The 21,040-nt window shown below is 34.9% G+C and overlaps 1 protein-coding gene across 1 annotated transcript; it reads left to right on the top strand.

The window, feature by feature from the left end:
* Positions 1-511: 511 nt before the first annotated feature.
* On the top strand, positions 512-19,294 carry LOC104163868 (regulator of G-protein signaling 12-like; the record flags this gene model as incomplete). Its single annotated transcript, XM_009703005.1, has 6 exons — positions 512-638; positions 1,605-1,701; positions 3,219-3,295; positions 3,818-3,971; positions 6,596-7,213; positions 18,642-19,294. Coding segments are annotated over 6 exons (1,438 nt in total), but the record flags the coding sequence as incomplete, so codon positions are not given.
* Positions 19,295-21,040: the final 1,746 nt, after the last annotated feature.

Genomic DNA, 21,040 nt, shown 5'->3' with positions numbered 1-21,040 from the left:
GATACGGTGACATCTAGCCAGAAATTAACATCATCTGGAATTCCACTGTATTTGTTCCTGTGCTTAAAAACAGAAGTTCTTGTCCAAGACCATAAAGTAATTAAATAAGGCATTGTGAGTCTCTTTTGTGGAAGTGGGAAGAAATATTTTTCTTGCATCAAGGCTATAGTACAGGCATGGAGTCACTTTGGAAGCATGCCTGGACCAGAGTGGTCAGAACAATCTCACTGTAAAGATAAAAGAGCTGTGGAATGTACGTAGTTGGTCTGAGGATCACCATGGAATTAGGTTGGCTCATGTCTTCACTTGGCTCTGGCAAATGAAACAGTGGAAGTTTTATTTCTCTTAAAAGGGCTTTATACCTTCAAGTTAGGATAGATTTGTGCTAGTGAAGTTTCAGGGTCACTAGCTGAAAACTAGTATAACTTTGCTGTAGATTGGATTTTATATATTTTGTACATTTTGTTTATTGGAATATTTCATACTTCATGTTACAATTGGTATGTTTCAGGCTGGATCTTGTTCCAATCAATCGATCAGTTGGTTTGAAGGCTAAACCCACCAAACCAGTAACAGAAGTCTTAAGGCCTGTGGTCGCAAAATATGGTTTAAATCTTAATGAACTTGTGGCAAGACTAGTAAGTATCTTTTGATGTAATTCAAGCTGAAATACTTTTTGTCTGGAGAAGATCATATGATAGTCCTTGAAATTATTCCTATCCTTATAAGTAGGCATTAAAATCTGTATTTATAACTACATGTTGAGATGAAAATGCGTAGTATTATTATATTTATTATTATTATGCTTAATAATAACTACTTCAAAGCTTTAGTCTGCATCTATATGATTTTCTCCTTCAGAATAAATCGAACATCTTAAATAATAGAGCCTGAACATAGCTTTTTCCAGAGCTCAACTTTTCCCATTATTAGCCAGGGAAAGTTGATTGAAATGAGTTATAGCTGTTGTTCCATTATCCTGGGAGTCACGAAAGTTGCCTCAAATCGCCTCACAGAAAATTTCTGCGGAAGTAGGCTGATTCAACTTCTCTACTACTAGACACTTGGCTAGCATTTTCTCTATTCTATTATGATGGAGTATCAAGGAATGGAAAGTTATGTTTGTGGTATTTCTAGAATGTGTAGTGTCTTGGCTGAACCAGTCCATGTTTTTAAAATAACTGAAAAACATGTTGGTATAGACATAACTTCATTTAATAAAATTACAAAACTAATAAAATACAACCAATTTAGAATATAACATAATCTCAGACTTCCTCTGGAAAATATGTTTTGCTGAACATACACACTAATGGTCCTAGAGTATTTGTGCATGCTTGCAAATTGTATGATTTTTTGTTTTCTCCTTGTGTCTTCTTTTCGCCAAAACCATTCTCCTCACGTAAATGGGTTACACTCATTGTAATCAAGGTAGTTTTACACAAATGGAACAAACATTTTTAGAATGGTAGAAAAAAGATATTGAGGTTACTCTGAAACGTAAAAATGCTTTGCTCATTGTCTTTCAAAAAATGTCAGACTGCATAACTTTGTTCTGAAAACAGCTTTTTCTCTATTATATACAAACTGTGATCTGACTTTAGAATGGTGAGCAGGAACCACTTGATCTTGGTGTCCCTATATCCAATCTGGATGGTCAGCGGGTTGTTCTAGATGAAAAAGAACCAACAAAGGGTAGAGGTAAGTTGGCATAAAAGCTTATATTTATGATGTCAAGTCAGTTTCATAAACCCTGACTTTGGTTAGTTTCTTCTGTTGATGTGAAGACGAGGTAAATGTGATTAAATTTAGGTATGTCACATGTAGCATATATTCTTTTTAACTGGAAAGGACTGCAGTTTCTAAAGATTGAAGATTAAATTCATCTGTTGATAGCAAGTACTTTACTGTTGCTGTAAGAAATTTTGCACTAGTAATACTTGGCTATTTTACTTGCACTCAGCCATAGATGTACACACACGTTTAGGGACATAGTGCCTAGTAATAATTATAAGAATAAAATACGAAATAACTTCTGTGAATTTGGCAATTAATTCATAAGAAACATTCTGTATAAGTAAAATGATGCAAGTTGTGCAGCAGCTGTATATACTGCTATGGTAACCCCCTTCTTTAACATGAGAAAGTAGCAGAGCCTACATCTCCAGTTTTAAGTGATGATTTCTGGAGATAATACTGAAAAGGATATAATTTGTGATTTCCCTGGACAAAATAATTTGAAAAATAGAACCTTAATCAACTGAACAGCTGACAATCTTTTAGCACAATTAACACGCTAAATTAATGTAAGCAGCCTTGAGACTAAAGGTTTGGTTTCATTAAGAGACGTTTTTATAGATATAGAAGACTTAGTTTTAAAAATGAAATTAGATGTGGTTAAATTAAATTGACTTAGAGCAGAGATCCACTTTGAGAAAGAACTAGGAGAATAAAGATGGAGGTATTTATTGAGGAGAATCAGATTTGTTATTTTTCTCAAACAGAACCAATTGTCATTTTGAAAAAAGATACCAGTCTAAATACTCTCATAGATAATTAGTTTAAGGATTACCAGTAAAACTGTAATCCTGTGTGTTGCCAGCTGCTCTAAAAGCCTTAATCATAGAGGATCATAGTAGCAATAGGCTAATTCTGTGGCGATATACCAGTGAAAAAGGGCCATGATTCTGTGTTTGCAGCTCAGTCTTTGGTTAGTATATTTGTTGTAGGCAGGTGTAATTCGAAGGAGCCATTTAGTTACTTAGAAGTAGACAAGGAAGATATGACAATGTCTAGGAAACAATTGATGCATGAAACAGGTTGGAAAAGATTCAATGTGACCTTTCAGTGGTCTTTCCTGCAAATTTTTTTTTGTGTTTAAATTCTAAATTTGAGAATTACAAACTGAGTTATTAGCTGACATTTTAAAAGCTATTTAATCTAAATCAACTTAAAATTTAGGAGAACTTAAAGGAAACTTCAGCATTTTTAAACTTTGAAAGTGTTGCCAGTATTAGGAAAATTTGAAGATGAGAGGGAGATTCTGGTAGGTTTTGACTGAAAAGTATCAGAGATATCAACTGTGCTCACTCTTTATTTTCTGACTACATTTTTGAGAAATTTTAAAGCAAAAAAATCTGTTTTGTGCATCATTGTCACTTAAATATTACTTTGAGAAATTATAAATTTATAGTTATAGGAGGTATGTTTATGTTCAGTGTTTACAGATAAACAAAAAGGTGCATCAGTGAAACAGAGTGCAACTGTAACTACTTCAAGAAATCAAGTATCTACCGTAAGTCTTCTGCAATGATTTTTGTCCCTTAGATCATAATTTGTTTCCTTCTGGAATTCTATACTAAAAGCTGCATCCATCCATGATTTTGAATTAACCAAATTGTGTAACTAGATTGACTATAGCTATAATTCATCTGATATTTTTCCACTGTGAACAGCATTTATTTGTGAGAACTTTGTCTTCATGATGAATCAAATAGCTCTTTCACTGTGTTGTATTTGTTGTTTTGTGTCTCGTTGGCTTATCTATATTTGAAAATGATTGAATTACTCTGAAATTCAAAGGCCCTTTCTGTAATGGGAATTCTTCAGAGTAAACAATACTATATTTGTTTATACATTTTTGGGAACTACTATGGCAAATGTTCTTTGCAGTAATCAAGATTAAACTAAAACATTTGTTTTGGTGGTGTTAGAGAAATGTGTTTTCAAAATAACTTTTTTATTCGCTTAGATCATATTATGTACACAATTATACAGCCTAAATGTAAGCAGTACCTTAACTTTCCTTCTAATGCAGGGAGAGGGAAGAACTCTAGGAAAGTCTAATTCTATCAAAATGAAAGGCGAAAATGGAAAAAATGCTAGGGAAGTCCGGCTGTCAAAGAGAGAAGACTCTATTGCAAAGATTGGGAAAAAAAAATGTCAGAAAATAAATTTGGATGAAGCAGAGGGTATGTGAACTTTATAGTTTACGTATTAACATAAGTAGTCTTAGAAAAATGAGAATTTTGTATCTGTGTAGGAAAAGGTACCGTGTGTTTAATACTGCGTTGTGAAAATCATGGTCATAGTCCTTGTGTTTTTGTTTTGACGCTGTATTTGAATTGTAAAGTTTTTGAAACTGAAGGAAAAATGTTAAGAATACCTAAAGATAGATTTAGTACCTAGTGGGATTTTCAAAAGTGAAAGCTACCTAATTCCGGTAAGATAAAGAGGAATTAGTTACTCAATTGCAGTTGCAAAGGGTATTGAATGGGATATTCAAGCCATGTAGAAGCTTGCCTTTCTGTTCACCTTTACATAAGAGTCTTCAACTCACTGAAGGGCATTCTGCACAGTCGTTTTTTTTTACTCAGGTAAGAATTTTTGAAAATTTTCTGCTAAAGTCTGTAACAGTCAGGGCAGTACGATCTGATGACTGGAGGAGCTGTGACGGGCAAGAGTAAAAGCCTAGTTTACATTCAGTAACTGCTCTGAAAAGTTGGTTAGAAGTAGAAATAAGCAAAGAGGTTATTGGTAATCTTGTATATTTTGAGTCCTGTTGTTACTTTCAATTACATCTTAATAGGTTTGGTGATACCATTGGAAAAGAACTCATAAGAGAATTTACTTTCTTATAGAAAGATGTGCATGAGAGAAAGAGGAATAAAAACAATGTAGCCGTAGAAATTTTGACATACCACCCTCTGCCCTAGGGCATTAACTAAAGCAATTAACTGTCTTGTCAGTCCTATATATTCCTGCTTGTTTTCCTAAGTAGAAAAAAAAATCAGAGGACATATTTTACCCACAGATTAAAATTTACTGCTGATGTTACCTAATATGCATATCCAAAACCTGGTTATGCACAGTTACGCAGCATATGAAGGTTCATCTTTGAACAAATGTCCACTGACTGGAACTGAAAAAAATGCTGTGGCTAAAACTTTTATTGCAAAATAGATGTTTGTTAATATAAGTGTTATTACAAAATATTAGTGCATTTTAAATTATTTTCTGTTGCTTACTATTTTGTTAACTTGTTTTCCATATTTTAATATTTTCATTTTTCTTCCTAGGGCTGGGTAAAACATTAACATAATTTGAAAACTTCAGAATTCGAGGCTTTCACATTTTATTTTGAATTTTGTGAAATTTGTCCAAGTTCGGAAAATACGTACCAAATGTTGTAGACCATTTTTTAATGAAAAAAAATCCAACAACTGTTCTATGAAGTTTGAAATTTCAGAAAGGAACATTTTTGTATGACACATATTAGAAATGTTGCATGTTTTAATATGCATACTGCCATTTTGCAAAACTTTGGCAATAAGAAGCATTTTGAAGCTTCCATCTTGGCTACATTCAGATTTTATGGCATTTGACAAAGCATGTTTAAAAAGTCATTTTTGCAAAGCCTGCCAAATATGAATAGAGGATTAGGAAAAAGGTCATACAAGTGGAAGTCTATGACTTCATATTGCACTAAGTTAAAACTGATACTAATATTCTGTGCTTTATTTTGTAATGGCTTTTGCTTCAAACAGTGTTTATAAGCTGGGTTGAAACTATCTATTTTAATTCATCTGTTGGAGATGGCCTTTTTAAGCATCTTTAATATTCCATAGTTTCAATGCTCTCTTCTTGAAAAATTAGGACATGCAGAGAACCCTGTATTAAGAATTACATATTTTTATATTTGTATGTTTTGTACCAAAGAGTTTGTTTATTGTTGCAATGTTTCTTTTTTGAGAAGTGGTATAATTCTTGGCTTATGATTGATAAGTTTCTTGTTGCCAAGTTTTGAGACTTTCTAGAACAGTGGCGATTTACTATGAGTATTATTTATACATAGAAACATATTAAACCATTGGACATCATTAAACATCATTAAGGACATGATCAGAAAATCACTTCTAATTGTGTTAAAAACTCTGTAAAAAAGCTACCCCATCACTTTTACTAATGGCTTCTTTGGTTATTGACTACCTAAATGCTGCTGATTCATTGCAGCACAAAGTAAAATGGGGTTACTTAAATCATCATCTGATCATGCCCTGTGATGATAACATCCTGGATTAAAACTACACCATGAATTGAATTTAAACTGTGATAAAATATTATTAAACTGAGAAATTGAATATAACAAGAAAGTTTGCAACAATTTGAATGTTTGAACTTTCAAATGGCATGGCTATTTTTGAGTTCAGATGGGTAAAAACCATCCAGAATATAATAACGTGCATCCATTGTCAGTAAGACCAGAGCCTTGTTTTGTACAAAGAATTAAAAAATCCTGTGTGTGTGTACAGATTTATTAACTGCATAAAATGGAAGATGTGTTCAAGGCTCAGTGAATTGCAGCTGTTCTAAACTGCAAAACTCTTACAATAGCAGTCCTGATGGTCTTAATTATAGTGATGCTAGCGAACATTGCTGCAATTGAAAAAGTTCCTAATTAACATGGGATCTTATTTCAAGGCAGCATTAAAAGAATTGAAGATCTTCATGGAAAATAAATGTGCTGAAAATTTACGTTGTAATGACATTGCACTTTCTGACAAAAACTTGTCAATTTTGGGTTTTTCCCCAATAGAATTTTTTGAACTCATATCCAAAGCTCAAAGTAACAGAGCAGATGACCAACGTGGACTGCTAAGGAAAGAAGACCTTATTCTTCCTGACTTTCTTCGTTTACCACCCACTGGACCAGAACCATCCTCATCTACTCCTGCAGGCCCTAAATGCGTCAATAAACGAGTTTCAAAAAACGATGGCAAGGATGAATCCACATCACCAAGTGCAAAACAGGAGTCCATACAAAACTTTAATGAAAATTCAGTTAAGAAAATGGGTTACTCAGAAAATAAACACAAATCTGCTTTGACAGCACTTCACAGTCAGAAGACTTTCAGTGTTCCTTTTAATACTGCATTGTCTCCAATTCCGCATGCACAGGAAAACAATGCAGCAGTATGGAAAAGGCAGTCAAGAGAATTACAAGCTGAAGGCATACAGATGGTAGATGATGAGAATGTGGCAGACTTGACCCTTGTGGCTGAAGGAGATATTAGTAGCCCTAACAGCACTTTGCTACCACCGCCACCACCAACACCACCGTCAGACATCAGTAATCTCTCAGAAGCCAACTATCCACCCCCAACTCCTTTTGCAGGTAATCAGGAAAAATCTGGATATCAAAGATCCAATTCAGGTATTTCTAGATTTTAATAGTCTTTCCTTTCATGTAAATCTACTTTTCCAATATTTGGCACCCATTAAAACAAGAAAAATTCTCTCTGCACCTTAATTTTTTTATAAAAAAAAAAGGTTTTCATTGCTTTAGGCTGTGCTAACTGTAATATTTCTGGTTGCCTTTAACAATGTACTTTTGTTTGGATTTGGCATGTGGCCAAAAATGGACACCTGCAGACCAACCTTTAAAATACATCTATATGCTGTAATTATCTCATTCTTTACCTTAGCAGTACAAAACAGCATATCAGCATTTTGAACTCCATAGCACTGTTGCATTCCAGATTTGCTGATCCATTTGTCATAATGAGATACATGATTAGGGTTTGGAAGTTTAAGTGCTTTAGCAGGAACCCTAATTAGGTATTGAAAATTGCAGTACTGTTTATTATTAAAATTTGGAAAGGATAAACCTCAATTTAAAAAATATTTCTCTAATAAGATAGATATTTGTGACTAAAAATAAAAATGTTACAGTTTTTTTTAACCCATACTTTGCTACACAGAGAAATAGATTGCATCTATCACACTTTCTCTCAGAATATTCACATGTAAAATAGCTCTTTCTATTAGATAATTTTAAAGAAAATATGTAACTTTTTTTAGGACGTAAGTTTAGTGGTCTAGCAATATCACAGAGCAATAGTAGCCCAAGGCTGAAATATGGAATATCTTTATAAACACAGACTCTAATAATCATTACTATTACCAGAAACAAGAGTTTGAAGACGATGGGTGTTGTGACATTGACGTTTTGCAGTCATGGTACTGTACATTTTAATGTAAAATATAAGAAGAGGTATCTATGTGCGACATGCTACGTTTATTTTTGATGTTTCACAAGCCTATGGTGCCATAATTTGTATGATCACATTTCTTTGTGATGTGGGAATATACATTTTAATTATTTATCTTTTTACACAGAGTATTTGATACTGCTCTTTATCTGTATGGTTGATGATTTGTAAATACTTCTTTGGTTGTTGGATGCTTATAAATGGCAATGCAAATTATTTCATCCTCTTGGTATTTTAAAAACAGATTCCTTTATTAGTAGTATTTGAGAAATGTTCTATAAGCGCTACCACTTAATTTCTGAAACTGAGTATTGAACAGACTTGTAACCAGTGCCTCTGAATAACAAAACCACAAAATGTACTTCAGACATATTGATGTGTATATGCATAGATTTGTGTTGGTGTCTTTCTGATAATATGACAAGTGTACAACATAGGTATCAATTTGCATATTTTTCAGTGAGAACTGTTAAAAAAAACCATTTGCACTTAAAAAAACCTTCATGAATTTACAATATTTTAATGCATGCCATACATTTCTGTGTAACCACTGAACTGTAGCTTTCCCTTTTCCCACTTTCTACTTTTTACTTTGTAGAAATCTTTGTGTAGTTTTCACATGTATTTTGTATCTTTGTTCTCTCAGGAGTAATAAATTCTAGACCTAGTTACGCAAACTGGTTTTAAGCTTTGATTTTCTTCATTATTTGAAAACAGTTCTTTTGGTCCTGCATAAGAATTCTGATTAAAATTGTCTTCTAATAATAAACAGATTATAGATACGAACTAGCAATTACCATGAGACAAAGTTGGCAAACGTTGTATTTGTTAATAATCCAGTTATCAAAGGGCAAATGCTGTCTTGAGATGCTGATGGGTCACATGTGAAATCCATAGCATTGACATGTGCACCAGAAGGCAGATAAGACAGGAGATTTCTTTTAAATGAGTTGTAACAGAAACTCCTGAAAGGAGACTCTCTTCTGTCTTTGGGTTCTTGGGCTAAACTTTATATTCATTACTTTCCTTCTTAAACTAAAGCAATTCTTCCCTTTAAGAAATGAGCTGGTGATCTCAGTTCATTTGGTGTGGAGTAACCAATATAACAACCTCTTTATTTGGTAGTCTTGGGTAAAAAATGAAGGGTTAGATGGGTGCTGGAGACCACGCTACCCTTTTCATTCTTAGAAATGAGTCCTACATAACAGTACTGTGAAGCCTAAATAAAAAAACCCAAAACTGCAGAAAGGCTTGTCATGCTGTTACCTAGGTCTCGTTGTGTTCTGGGGGCTGAAAATGTAATTTTTCCAAAAGTCACTATGTGCCCACATAGTCATGGGCTTCCATGAAAGAAAATGAAGCATTTGAAAGTCCTGTAGGAGTTCCCCTTTTAAAATTACTCAGATTTTTTCCACAACAAATAACTAGTATCCTACATATTGAATTACTTATTTTTTCTTTTTTTTTTTTTTACAGATTTTAATTTTCATGTATTCCAGCTGGTCTACTCTGCTTTCACTGGTGATTGTGTGCTATTTTTCTGTCATATTCACTATGAGAAACCTTTAAGTAAACAAACGAAATAATTTTGCAAAATAAAATCTTAGTTTATTTTAGCTTTATAACAAACCAGATTCTTTTTTTTTTTTTGAGGAATATCAAAAATCAAAAAGAAAGATGTAAAATGCCTTCCTTTTTTTCTTCAACCTTATTGCATACAGTAACTATTTTACACTCCTCTCACAGTACACTACTATTTTATGGGAACTGTATTCTACAAAAGAGCAGTGATTTTATCGAAAAAGTGTGAGCTGAACTAAAACTTCTATTCTCATGATTTCATGGAGTTTGCATGGAAACACTATTCAATGATGTACAGTAATTGTAATAAAGACTACTGGAAACTATCTCCAGTCAAGAATCGATATTTTGGACTAAATCATTAATAATGATTGCTTTTTTAAGTGCTTCAATGGTTCTCCATTCATAATCTCTTGTCAATGGAAAATGCTGTCTGATTGGTTTATTGAATCAAAATGTTGGGATAAAATGAAAAATGACTACGTAATTTAAAGTGGTTTATAATCTTGGTTTCACATTGGTATAAAGGCAAATGACATGTATGCTTCACTATGCATTGGGCCTTTATACATTGGGTTTATATATGCTGAGAAAAGGACTGGGGAGGATGGAGTAGTCCCTCATGTTCTGCAGGGGACAATTTGCTGATCGCAGACTGATGTAGTAAAGCCAGGCCAATATCCATCCCTGTGACGGGTAACTCTTGAGTTTGTTTTTTTTTTTTTTTCATTTGAAGGTTTAGAAAGCAAAATACAAATAATAGAAAACAGCAAAGTGAGGTATGCATCTCTTGGAGTTTTTGAGAACAATTTTTCAAATCAGATCTTAGCTTTCTTAAATTAGTGAAACGTTTATTATGTAGTAATATTTAGCTATGAAATAAATATCAAATCAGTTTGCAACACAAAAATCATTACTGATTCTAGTTGCATTACTTATCAAGAAAAAATGTCTTTATTTTTTAATAAGCCTGCTACTTCTGGCAAATTTCCCACTTTAAAAATCAGAGGTTTCTGGAATCTTGAAGACTAATTCTGAAATGCTCTTCCTTCATGTCTCTACATATAATGGTGGTGGTACCCATCTGTGGAAGAAATAACAATTATTGTGTGGTATTAATTGGCTTGAAGTGATGCATTCATTTTTGAAAGCATTAAAATACTGATTTAATGTCTTTGGGTTTATTTTTTTTTAAATTGTATTGGTATAGTCTAGGTACTTTGAATGTTGTCCAGTTTTTCCTTGGAGGTTAGACACAAGTGAAAAATAGCTGGCTTGGGGAGAGGCAGTCTTTCAAACCTTTAGTTCCCTCAAGAGCTGTGAATATCAAGCCAGAGGCCTTGCACTAAATTATTTATTCAGCGATATTCCGCTGGGGCCTGTGAGTTGTTCAGTGTGATTGTTGCCTCTGCTACAAAGTAGGTGAGCATTCAGTCTTAGTAGTGATTGGGCTTTTTCAGGGTGTACCATTTCATCCTTAGATAGGACAATTTGCAGCAATCCAAACTGAAGGTGCACAGACTGTAGATTTGATTCCGTCAAATTGTTCTTCATTCTGTTATTAAAAAAAATAAAATCTCTTTTTCTTTTTCATATAGGATGAGAAATATCCTTAAAATGAAATTACAATTACAGTCAAAGGAATTATTGCCTACCAAGTAAGAAGGTATTTTTATGAGTAGATGTATGGACTGGATCCAGCAATTCAGTCGAATAAAGAGTTTATTCCAAACTCTCTTTTAAGTGGTGTGTAATGTCATTGGTTAAGACAGAGAGCCAGCTAGGGAAAACAAAAGCATGGTGAACTCTCTGGAATTATACTTTAATAATATGGCTATGGAAGATAAAGGATTAATTTAGACTATATAAACAGTTACTTAACTTTTTCTGAAGACATCACTTTGTTTCTGAAATAGGTGGGCAATCGTATCCTCAAAATAAACTTGCTTCCTTTCTTATCGGAAAGAATTCTTTCAGAAATGGGATAGTCAGTACCAGTGCTAGGATGTTTTTGCTTTAAAAGATAAATTATGCAGAAATAAAATGCAGGGTGGACTTTCAGAGCCTGAGGCTGGCTATTGTTCCTAAAGACAAAAAAAAAAAATCCCAACTGCTCTTTTTTGTTATTCACAGAAAGGATGCAGTGCGCTACAACCAAGGAATAGATAATAGATAATATCAGCGGTATTTCTGTGACTTTCACTTTTTGGCTACTAAATTTCTGTTATAAGGGTAATGAATTTCAAGTGCAATAAAATTTGTGACAATTAAGGAGATTAAAAATGATCATACATATATCTTCAAAAATTCAAAATAAAACTTCATTTTTGTAATAAATTCTGTAATATTTTATGCAGTTGATATTTTACATAATCCCTTAATTCATGTGGCATCTTTTAGATACAATCCAGGGGTGTTTCCTATGTAAATCAAGATAACCACATAAATGAAAACATAAATGAAATAAAAATTTAAGAAAAGGAAGGGATTATGACTTAAAAGATGTAAAAATAATGTAAATCATTATTTTTAACAAAGGATATTGTCCTGCAGTTAATTACATCCTTACTAGTTCTGTGTAATTTTATAGAAGATAATTGGATTCTGGATCAATATAAAGAAGTACTCATGGGGATCCAGTAATACTAAGTCCAGAATCTGTTAATCCTCTCTTAATCAGAGTGTGATTAAATAGGAGAATTACATGTAGTACACGACTGAGATCAATAATAAACGAAGGAGAAGGAGAGTTATGTTAAAAGTAGACAATGGGGAAGCAGGGAAGGCCTTGAGGGATGGTTATTTGAAATGTAAGCTTATTTCAATCAAACAGCAAGATACGCATTTTAGAAAGAATTACAAATTTTATCACTAACTAGATAAAATGTTAGAAAAATTACAACTGCTCTTTGAACCAAATGCACACAGGCTAAAACCAGATCTATGCAAACACATGACTTACATTTGAATGATGAAATGAACTTAGTTAAATTATTAGTTGAAATGTAACTGGTAGCCCTGCTCAACCACATTTTAGAATTTCTTAATGGAAAAATAACATAATGAATGGCAGATTAAATTAAAACTGATTCAAGTAATTCAATCCACTATTTCCCGACATATTACTCTCTGCAGTAATTAAACCTGCTGTTACCAACTACTGACGGGAAAGCAAAATGAATGTTAACAATAAATGCTGAAAGATCAAACTGAGGGCTGAATACTTGTAGACTGTTGCAGAGACGTTTTGTCATGTCTAGTGCTTGGAAAGTATTAAAAGATTATTTCAGTTTTAGCAGGGGAGAAACAGAAAGTTTAAGCAAATTGGATGGTGTTATTGAGGGCATGCATGTCAGTCTGGATGAAAATTCAGAACTTTTTGTTTTATTTATTCTCGCACTATTCCTGGCTTTTAAATGATGTTGCGTGCAGTCCCCTTCAGCAGCTGTTGTAGCCATGTATATAAAAGGTCACTGCCCTCAGCAAACACAGTTTGTTGTGTTTCCTTTTTTAATTATATATGCCTCTGGTGAGCAGCAGTAGTCATACCAGCTCCCTCTTCTATGTAATATTCAGAGTTTGTCTTTCTGAATAATGTTTTGTGCTTTGTTCTTCTTGCAAATGCTTTTGAGATGAGTGCAAGGAAAGAATTTCTATCATCTGCCCTGTCTTTCTAAACTTAACACGGCAAATGTATTCCAGAAACGCCCAGGACAAAAGTAAATAGACTAGTAATGCTGAGTATTGCTGCTTTGTAGAATAATCCATTTCCTAGCTTGATGCGTTCATTGTTACTGAGTCAGATTTCAAGGCACCAAGCATATGCTGCAGTTGATGTTTCATCATGCAAGTGAAATACAGCATATAAAGTCAAATTTCCTTTGAAAAGATTGAGCATAAACTGTAGGTAGGAATCTTTTATTAAATCCTCTTCCTCTTCGGTGTTGTATCAGGTTAAAGATAAAAGGAAGGAAGCTGTTAAAAGAAGTTTAACCTGCAGAATTCTAAATCTTAAATGTAAAGTATCCTTTTCCCTCCGGAAGCATGAATCACTTTACAAACTTTAAAAAAAAAATGCTTACAGTACTAATAGTACATCAGCCAGTGTGGAAGTCATTTATCCACCACTTAAAAGAATCCACATCTGGGAAGGCTAAAATTTTGAGTACCATTTCCCAGCAGTTTAGGACAGGAAGGGAGGAGTGTCTTTCCCAGAGTGAAACTGTCAGGTTACATGTATCTTAAGGAAAAGAGTTGCTTACACTGAAATATTTCCAGTGAACATCAAAGTGAACATCCAGTGCAGAAGTGACCATCACAAAGCTCCTTTTTTAAGTCTCATGTGAAAAACTGCTCTCTCAGGGCACGTTATCACCTTAGCACAGGTTGTTGAATGGAATCGGAGATGAGAACAGTATCTGCCCAATTTCCAGCATTGCAGAACACACCATGGTCTTATTCATTTGGAGACTGAAAATGACTGATTACATTTGGGGGTGGTTTATGCCAGTAAATAACCAATTCCAGGAATTGTTCCTGAAAACTTCAGTGATTTCTTTTCACACGAGTTAGTTATAAGTATTATGAAATACTTCAAACAGATTCTTATCTGCTGTAAGTCAGCACAAAATCATTAAACTGGAGCTCATTCTGTAACAGTATAGAAGTCAGCAGAGTATTCTTGTTATCTTTCAGTAGAACTCAGAGCCATCTAAATAGTAAATGGTTTTGACAAGAACAGTAGGATTTTAGCAAAGGTAGAATGCTAAGTGTGACACTGAATATACATGGAAGAGATGTCTGTCTATATGGAAATGGTGTTGGGAAAATTATGGAATAGAATTTAACATTCTGTCATATACGAAATGCACTAAGTATGGACTTTCAAATACAGAGCTCATCTCTTACAGTGAAACTTAATAAACATCTACTTGCTTTTATAAAAAAAGATAGATATGGTGTGAGTGGAACCATATCGAGTATTGATCACTTAAAACTGTAGGTGCTGAATTTCAGGTCAGATCTAAATTATGCTTTAAGAAGTGAATCATAACTAAAATTTGGCACATTGAAAATGAATGAATCTAATAATTATGGTATAGAAACAATATCATTGCAAGGTGTTGTGGGTGGACCTTTAAATCCCAAGTATCTACGTTAGAGTTATGGTTATTTGATACTATCATCTACATTTCACAGTTAATGCTGTTCCTGAAATTTCCAGGTTTTTTGCAACCTTGTCTTTGCCTGCAATTTGGCCAAATACTCCCTTGGTCCTAACCTACTTGGAAGACAATGTCTTCTGATATCTTGTTTAGGTCTTAGAGCTTGAAGGATATTTTACACAGAAGAAAAATTCCTTTTGTCTTCCTCTGTGAAGACATTTTTTGCAACCTTGTCTTTGCCTGCAATTTGGCCAAATACTCCCTTGGTCCTAACCTACTTGGAAGACAATGTCTTCTGATATCTTGTTTAGGTCTTAGAGCTTGAAGGATATTTTACACAGAAGAAGAAAAATTCCTTTTGTCTTCCTCCGTGAAGACACTTTTCAATAATCATAATGTTAAATTCAGGGAGCTTGAGAATAATACACAAAATCAAAATATCAGAGAAAGAGAAATATTGGTAAAGGAAGCCAGGAGATCAGCCAAAACAGTGCCTGATCGTTAACCTTTTGAAAAATCCAGACCAGTGCACTTTTAGCCTTTTAAGCTGCGAGTCTGCAAGATAGCAGATCTCCAGTTTAAGGACAGAAGATGACATGCATGATCCAATCTTTAAAGCAGCCGGAACATATGAACGGGATCAGATGCACAAGAAAATTCCCTTAGAGCTGTGTGGAATGCTTAGCAGAGGAGGTGAAGATTACCAATAGACATGATTATGCTATTCCAGTCTGGAAAGCAATCTGTGCAACTACTGCTGTAAGCACTGGCTTCCTTTCCCTTCCGAAGTTAGGTAGGGCATTTGACGGACTAGATTCGGGAAAACGTAATATTGTTCCTGACATGCTTTATGCAAGGCAAAGCAATCTGCGAAGCTATCCGTGGAGGTTTTCATCACTTCAGTGCAAGAATATGTGAAGAGAAATTTTATCTGTGACAGCTCTCTGCACCTTAGATGGTGCCCCGCATAGCTAAGTTTGCTCAGCTATTTGTTACTCAGAAAGAGAATATGAGAAGGAGACCAGTGCAGAAGTGTTATAGGCATCATTTAAGCCTCATTATAAAGCTCCACTGAGTACATGCAAATCTTGAGTCTATTTTAAAACTTGCAGGATACGTTTATACACAAGCTAGTTTTGGGAATCTCTCCTATAATTTATGCTAAATAGCCTTGCTTCATAAATGCTTTGTTTTTAAAAATGAGGAAAAAAAAGCACATTAAAATATTTTTTCATGTAGAACTACTCTTGAAATCATCTTCCTGTTTGGTGCAGATGAGCCAAGATCTTTTCTACTCTGCCAGGAAAAGTGATATTATCTTCACAGTATTACCCCTTAGTAATTCCATAGTCTTTTGAACCAGTATTTTAGATACCACCTTCTCTGTTACTGTCCTGCCTCTAGTAATAATTTATTAGATGCTTCAGAGGGATTGCTCCTGAAAAGGGCATTAGTAGAAAAAACTGCCCATAATACAGATTTATTCCTCTTCAGAGGGGCTTATGTCTTGTGAAGCCTAACATTAACCTTATTTTTGCTTTGTTCCTATCAGACGACTCGCGAGCCCAGTTGATTCATGTGGTGACTTAGTGACACCATAATTCCAAGACTTACTGGCATTTCTTATATTTATCTGTAGAAACACTTAGCAACCAAATAAATACAACAATAATTACACCTTCCATTGTGGTCCTCAGTAGGAGTTTCCAGCTCTTTCATCTGTTGTACCCTCTTAATGGGGGCCGTATCTTTTGACTGTGGAAAGTGTTTCAGCTTAGTTCAATTCAACGGAGCTATGAAACCTTACACCACCATCAAAGTCGTTTCTTTACATTGCATGTAGTAGAAGGATGTATTCTCAGTATTAGGACAACTAGATCACTCATGATCTGTCAGTGCAAAATATTTGTCGTAATTTATCATTAGTATGGCTTTTCAGAAATTAGTATTTCTCTTAAACCAACTTGAAAGGAGAATCAGAGATCTTCCTCAAAGGACATAGAATAGTGGATTAAAGAGATCAAGAGTACAATTCAATACATGCATGTTAAGATAAACATTTTAGAATAGAAGAATAGCATTTTACACCAAAGCCATGCAAACAGCAGTTAAAATTAAGCCACTGTTTGGCTGCAGTAGGAAGATGTAAACACGAAGCATAATATAGTCCCATTAAATGTGAGCTGTAATTTAGTAGGCTGGAGTCGTGCTGGGCTAGCAGGGCTGAGAAAACTTTCTGCCTTCTCTCTGCTATTGCTCAGCTGATTTGTTTGGAGTCTGATCTAATTCCTCTGGATATGAAAAAAGGCAAGCATTACTGATGTGGAATATCCACATTATTAATGTGGGGCTGCATTGTAGCTAAAGCAGTAAAGTAATATTGCACTACTTAGAATTCTAACTTATTTTCATTAAATAGAAAGCTTTAACCCTTCAGAAGACCCTGGAGTGCTTTGATTGAAACAGTATGAGATTGCTTTTTTTTGTCCTTTTCATTTGCATTTTTCCCCTTCTCCATATCAAAAAGTTCTTGATTATGATGATTATACATTGAAAATTATTTTTCTTGCAAAAAACTGTGCACATCAATTTGTGGAACAAACACAAAAAAAAAATTTCTAAGCCAGTGATGGGATTTAACCACATAAGTCTCATGGGATTTGTGTGGCTAAATGTGCTTGTCAGGCACTTGTGTGTACTGCGGCAAAAAGTTAAAAAATGTTTTAGGTAAGGCATGTTGGATAAAATGGTATCTTTTAAAAGACTGACTGGTATACGTGGAAAAAAGAAATTAAATATGAAATGGAAGCCCTTACTCAGGTCTGCCTTTGTGCCTTGAAAGTTTTATTTTTCCTTGCATATCAGTTGGTCTAATAAACGCAGTTCTCTCTCCCTGAAAATCTTGCCCCTTTTTGTATCATTATGGTGGAGGCACCTCAACTACAGAAATCCTGTTGATAACCATGGTGCAAATCATGAAATCAACTCATTCTTCATCCTTCCCTTCTTGTTGCCTGTTGAAACAGGCAAACCAGCTTTGTCTGCATTTGCTCTAATAAGCGCCTAGCGGTTTGCAGTGTCACACCGAATGCAAGACTAGCTTTTTGGGAGCTCAAGGTTTTAATCTAGGGTTAGCTTGGGTTAGTAATGACTTTTTATGAGTAGTTCTAGAGAACAGGTCCAAATCCTAACAATTGTGATTTCGGAAGCGCTGTACCAAAAAGAAACTTCAAGGTTAAAAAAAAAAATCACACATAACTCAGGTGTTTCTTGAATATTTAAAGCCCTTCAGCAGATTATTTCTTTTCATCTTGTCCTGTAAACTGTGGCCCATAGTTGCTTGGTTGCACTTAGGACAGTGAACTGCAACTTTGAAACATGCTTTCTTAGTCTGCTAGAGAATTAATCTCCAGCCAAGTAAAAATAATATCTCAGCAAGGATCTGGTATTGGAGGCCAGTTCAAGTCAAGGAACATCTCCTGTTCTGCCCCAGTGGAAGCTTTATATTCACCTCCTTCACCTTTGGGTTTGCTGGTGTGAGAGTTTTTGTTCTGGAGGTGTACAAATTTATACTAAGTAGTTGTTTTTAATGGAGTCTTTTTGAAAACTCTGAAAAATGCTAAATTAAGACAGTTACATGTGAACATTTTACAGTTATCATTGACGTCTACTGTTTAGTCACCTACTTGGTACATCGGTAAGTCTCCTTGATGGAGTGGAGGAATATCCCAGCTGACTATCTACCATTAGGACCTCAGAGGAGGTTGCAATATTGAAAACTGCTAAAACCAGAAGATACATAACTGTTCTGTTTTGTGTTTTTTGTTTTTAATTCTTCTGTTAGGTGCAAACCACAGAAAGAAAATAGATTCACAAGGGACTTCAGGAAACTGTTGTGAGCAGACGTCTCACAAAGCAAAGACCAGCAGAAGCTTTAACCCTCCTGGTGCGACAGAGAACCCCGGAACAGAGCTCCCTGTAAACAGGATAATTGATGTGGATGGAGTCAAACGGGAAGGCAGTGGCAGACGCTCCTGTGACGATTCTGAAGGGAACCTCAGCTTTGAAGGTTACATCTCTGAACTGAGATCTTGCCAAGGGAGGATGAGGACTGGAGTTTATAGGACATCAGACCTTCCATCTCTGATTACTGTCAAGAGTGAGAAGAATAAGGGCACTGAGAATCAGTATAAAGCTACTTTTGTTTAAATCTCTGTTTTTAATTAAGAGTTCTGGTATTTTTGCTTGGCATCAGCAGCAATGAAGATATGCCTTAGAGACACGTTTCTGCAAGTTCTAAGTTGTTTTCAGTACCCAGTTGCCTTCAACAAGCCTGCCAGACCATCTCTTCTGATATGAGTTAGAACCCGTAGAATGAAAAAATAGTATTTCAATGAAAGTACTGAGCTATTTGTTTTTGTTCTCTTACCGTTTCTGTATCATTTTCCCTGGGATGATTCCGTTGCACAGTGCAATTAAAATTCTGATTTCCACACCTACCCTTCTTGTCTTCATTAAAGACAAACTCACTTTAAATTCCCCTATCCAAACTTTTTATTTAAGATAATTTCACTTTAATCTTCTAATCTTCCTTCCTAGCCTGCAGGATTCCCTGTGTGTCAGTAGACTTTTGAAGTGGAAGTAAAATCAGTTACTGGTGTAAAAAGATTAGGATTATTTTCTTAATGTCTTCCTATCTGTCTCATAACGTTTGGGAAGAGGTCCAGGTGGAATTCAGTCTTGTCTAATGCGTTGCCTGGATGGATGTATGTAATAAGACCATTGTTATACAAGCAGTAAGAAGCAAAAAAAAAGCTGTGAATTTCCTGTGCTGGGAATAATAGCTGCTCTTGTAGCCAACACTGGTGACGTTTCCATACCAGAAATGTATCTACGAAGTACATAGTGGTAGGAGGGTCATCTGGGTCCCTCCTCATCACTGCTCTTGGTGTCTTTTAGCTTTGGGGGAAGGCAGATTTTGTTACTGCTCTTTCAGTAAGTGGTTAAGTGCCCCTCATTCTTCTTGTTGTTAATTCTAGTTTCAGTTAATCTTCTAGCCTTAGGCGGAGTTTTGAGAAAGAAAAGATACTTAAGACTACTGAATGTGTTGCTTTTGCCACCCGCTCCTTTTCCTCCTTTCCCATTTCTTCAGAAGAGATTATGAGTCTGGACATGCAAAAGGGTACATGAAGAAATGAGAGCGTGGGACCTCTGCTCGTCAATGTGAAACAATATTGAGTGTATGTATTGGGACTTTCTGGTGGTTCACTGCTTTGAAATTATTGTGAGAGTTAAAAAGTCATGTTGCATAGCTCCTAGACTGCAGATCCACACAGGCAGTAAGTCTAAAGCACCACAGTAATTATTAATTAACTTTTCTTTCTTTGCTCCTAAAACATGCCAAGAATTGTGAATTTGATGAATAGCTGAGAATACTGGAGGCAGTCACTCAGTTTCTTAACCCAAATCTGTAAGATGAGAAAGAGGTGTGTATGATTTTATAAAAGTAAAGTAAGATTCCTAAAGCAAGCGTTATGCATCAAATACTCCAGTAATATAAATGGAGACAACACCCATTAGCTTTAATACTTTAGTTCTTTTCTGCTGATAAGTAATTTTGCTCTTAATATTGAGGAAAACCCTCAGGTTAACATTAGGCTCAACTCAGTGTGTGACTGAATGGGGATATATGCTATGAAAATAACTGTTCTTTTAAAAACTTTCAAGATTAAAACTAATTCGAGAGTCATGCTAAAATCCTAGTGGTGTAATGATACTAGAGACTTGGGGAAGCACAGCGGGCAGAACTAGAGGTGAGTGAACAGGCTTGGAGACTGATGTAACTGGGTACCATGCTGTAATGGACTGTGCTGTTGAAATACAGCCATAGCATCCTGCATGCAGTCTGACTTTGCAAGCAGTCTGACTTCACCTGTGCTGAGGATAAAGGGGGAAAGCTTCTATACTGATCCGTAGGATATGTTGTTTTGTATTGTACTATATATCACCTGTGTGGGACACAACGTAACAAAACGGTCATAGCCCAACGATGTGAAAATATTTAGGTATCTGTGTATTTTTAAAGTGTTTTTCCTCATGGTTTTTTTTTTTTTTTTGGTAACATTTTGCTAATAATTGCCCATGAGATGATATTTCTTTGCACAGTTAAATGGCCACAATTTTTTCCTGTCTTCCAGAAAATAAGTAGCTTTGTTCTAATCAAGATCAATATTACATCGGTCA

This window comes from Cariama cristata, unplaced genomic scaffold (genome assembly GCF_000690535.1).
Source record: "Cariama cristata isolate BGI_N322 unplaced genomic scaffold, ASM69053v1 scaffold14016, whole genome shotgun sequence".
Taxonomy (NCBI): Eukaryota; Metazoa; Chordata; class Aves; order Cariamiformes; family Cariamidae; genus Cariama; species Cariama cristata.
Note: the sequence above shows the minus strand (reverse complement) of the source record. Positions and strands in the feature narration are given on the sequence as shown.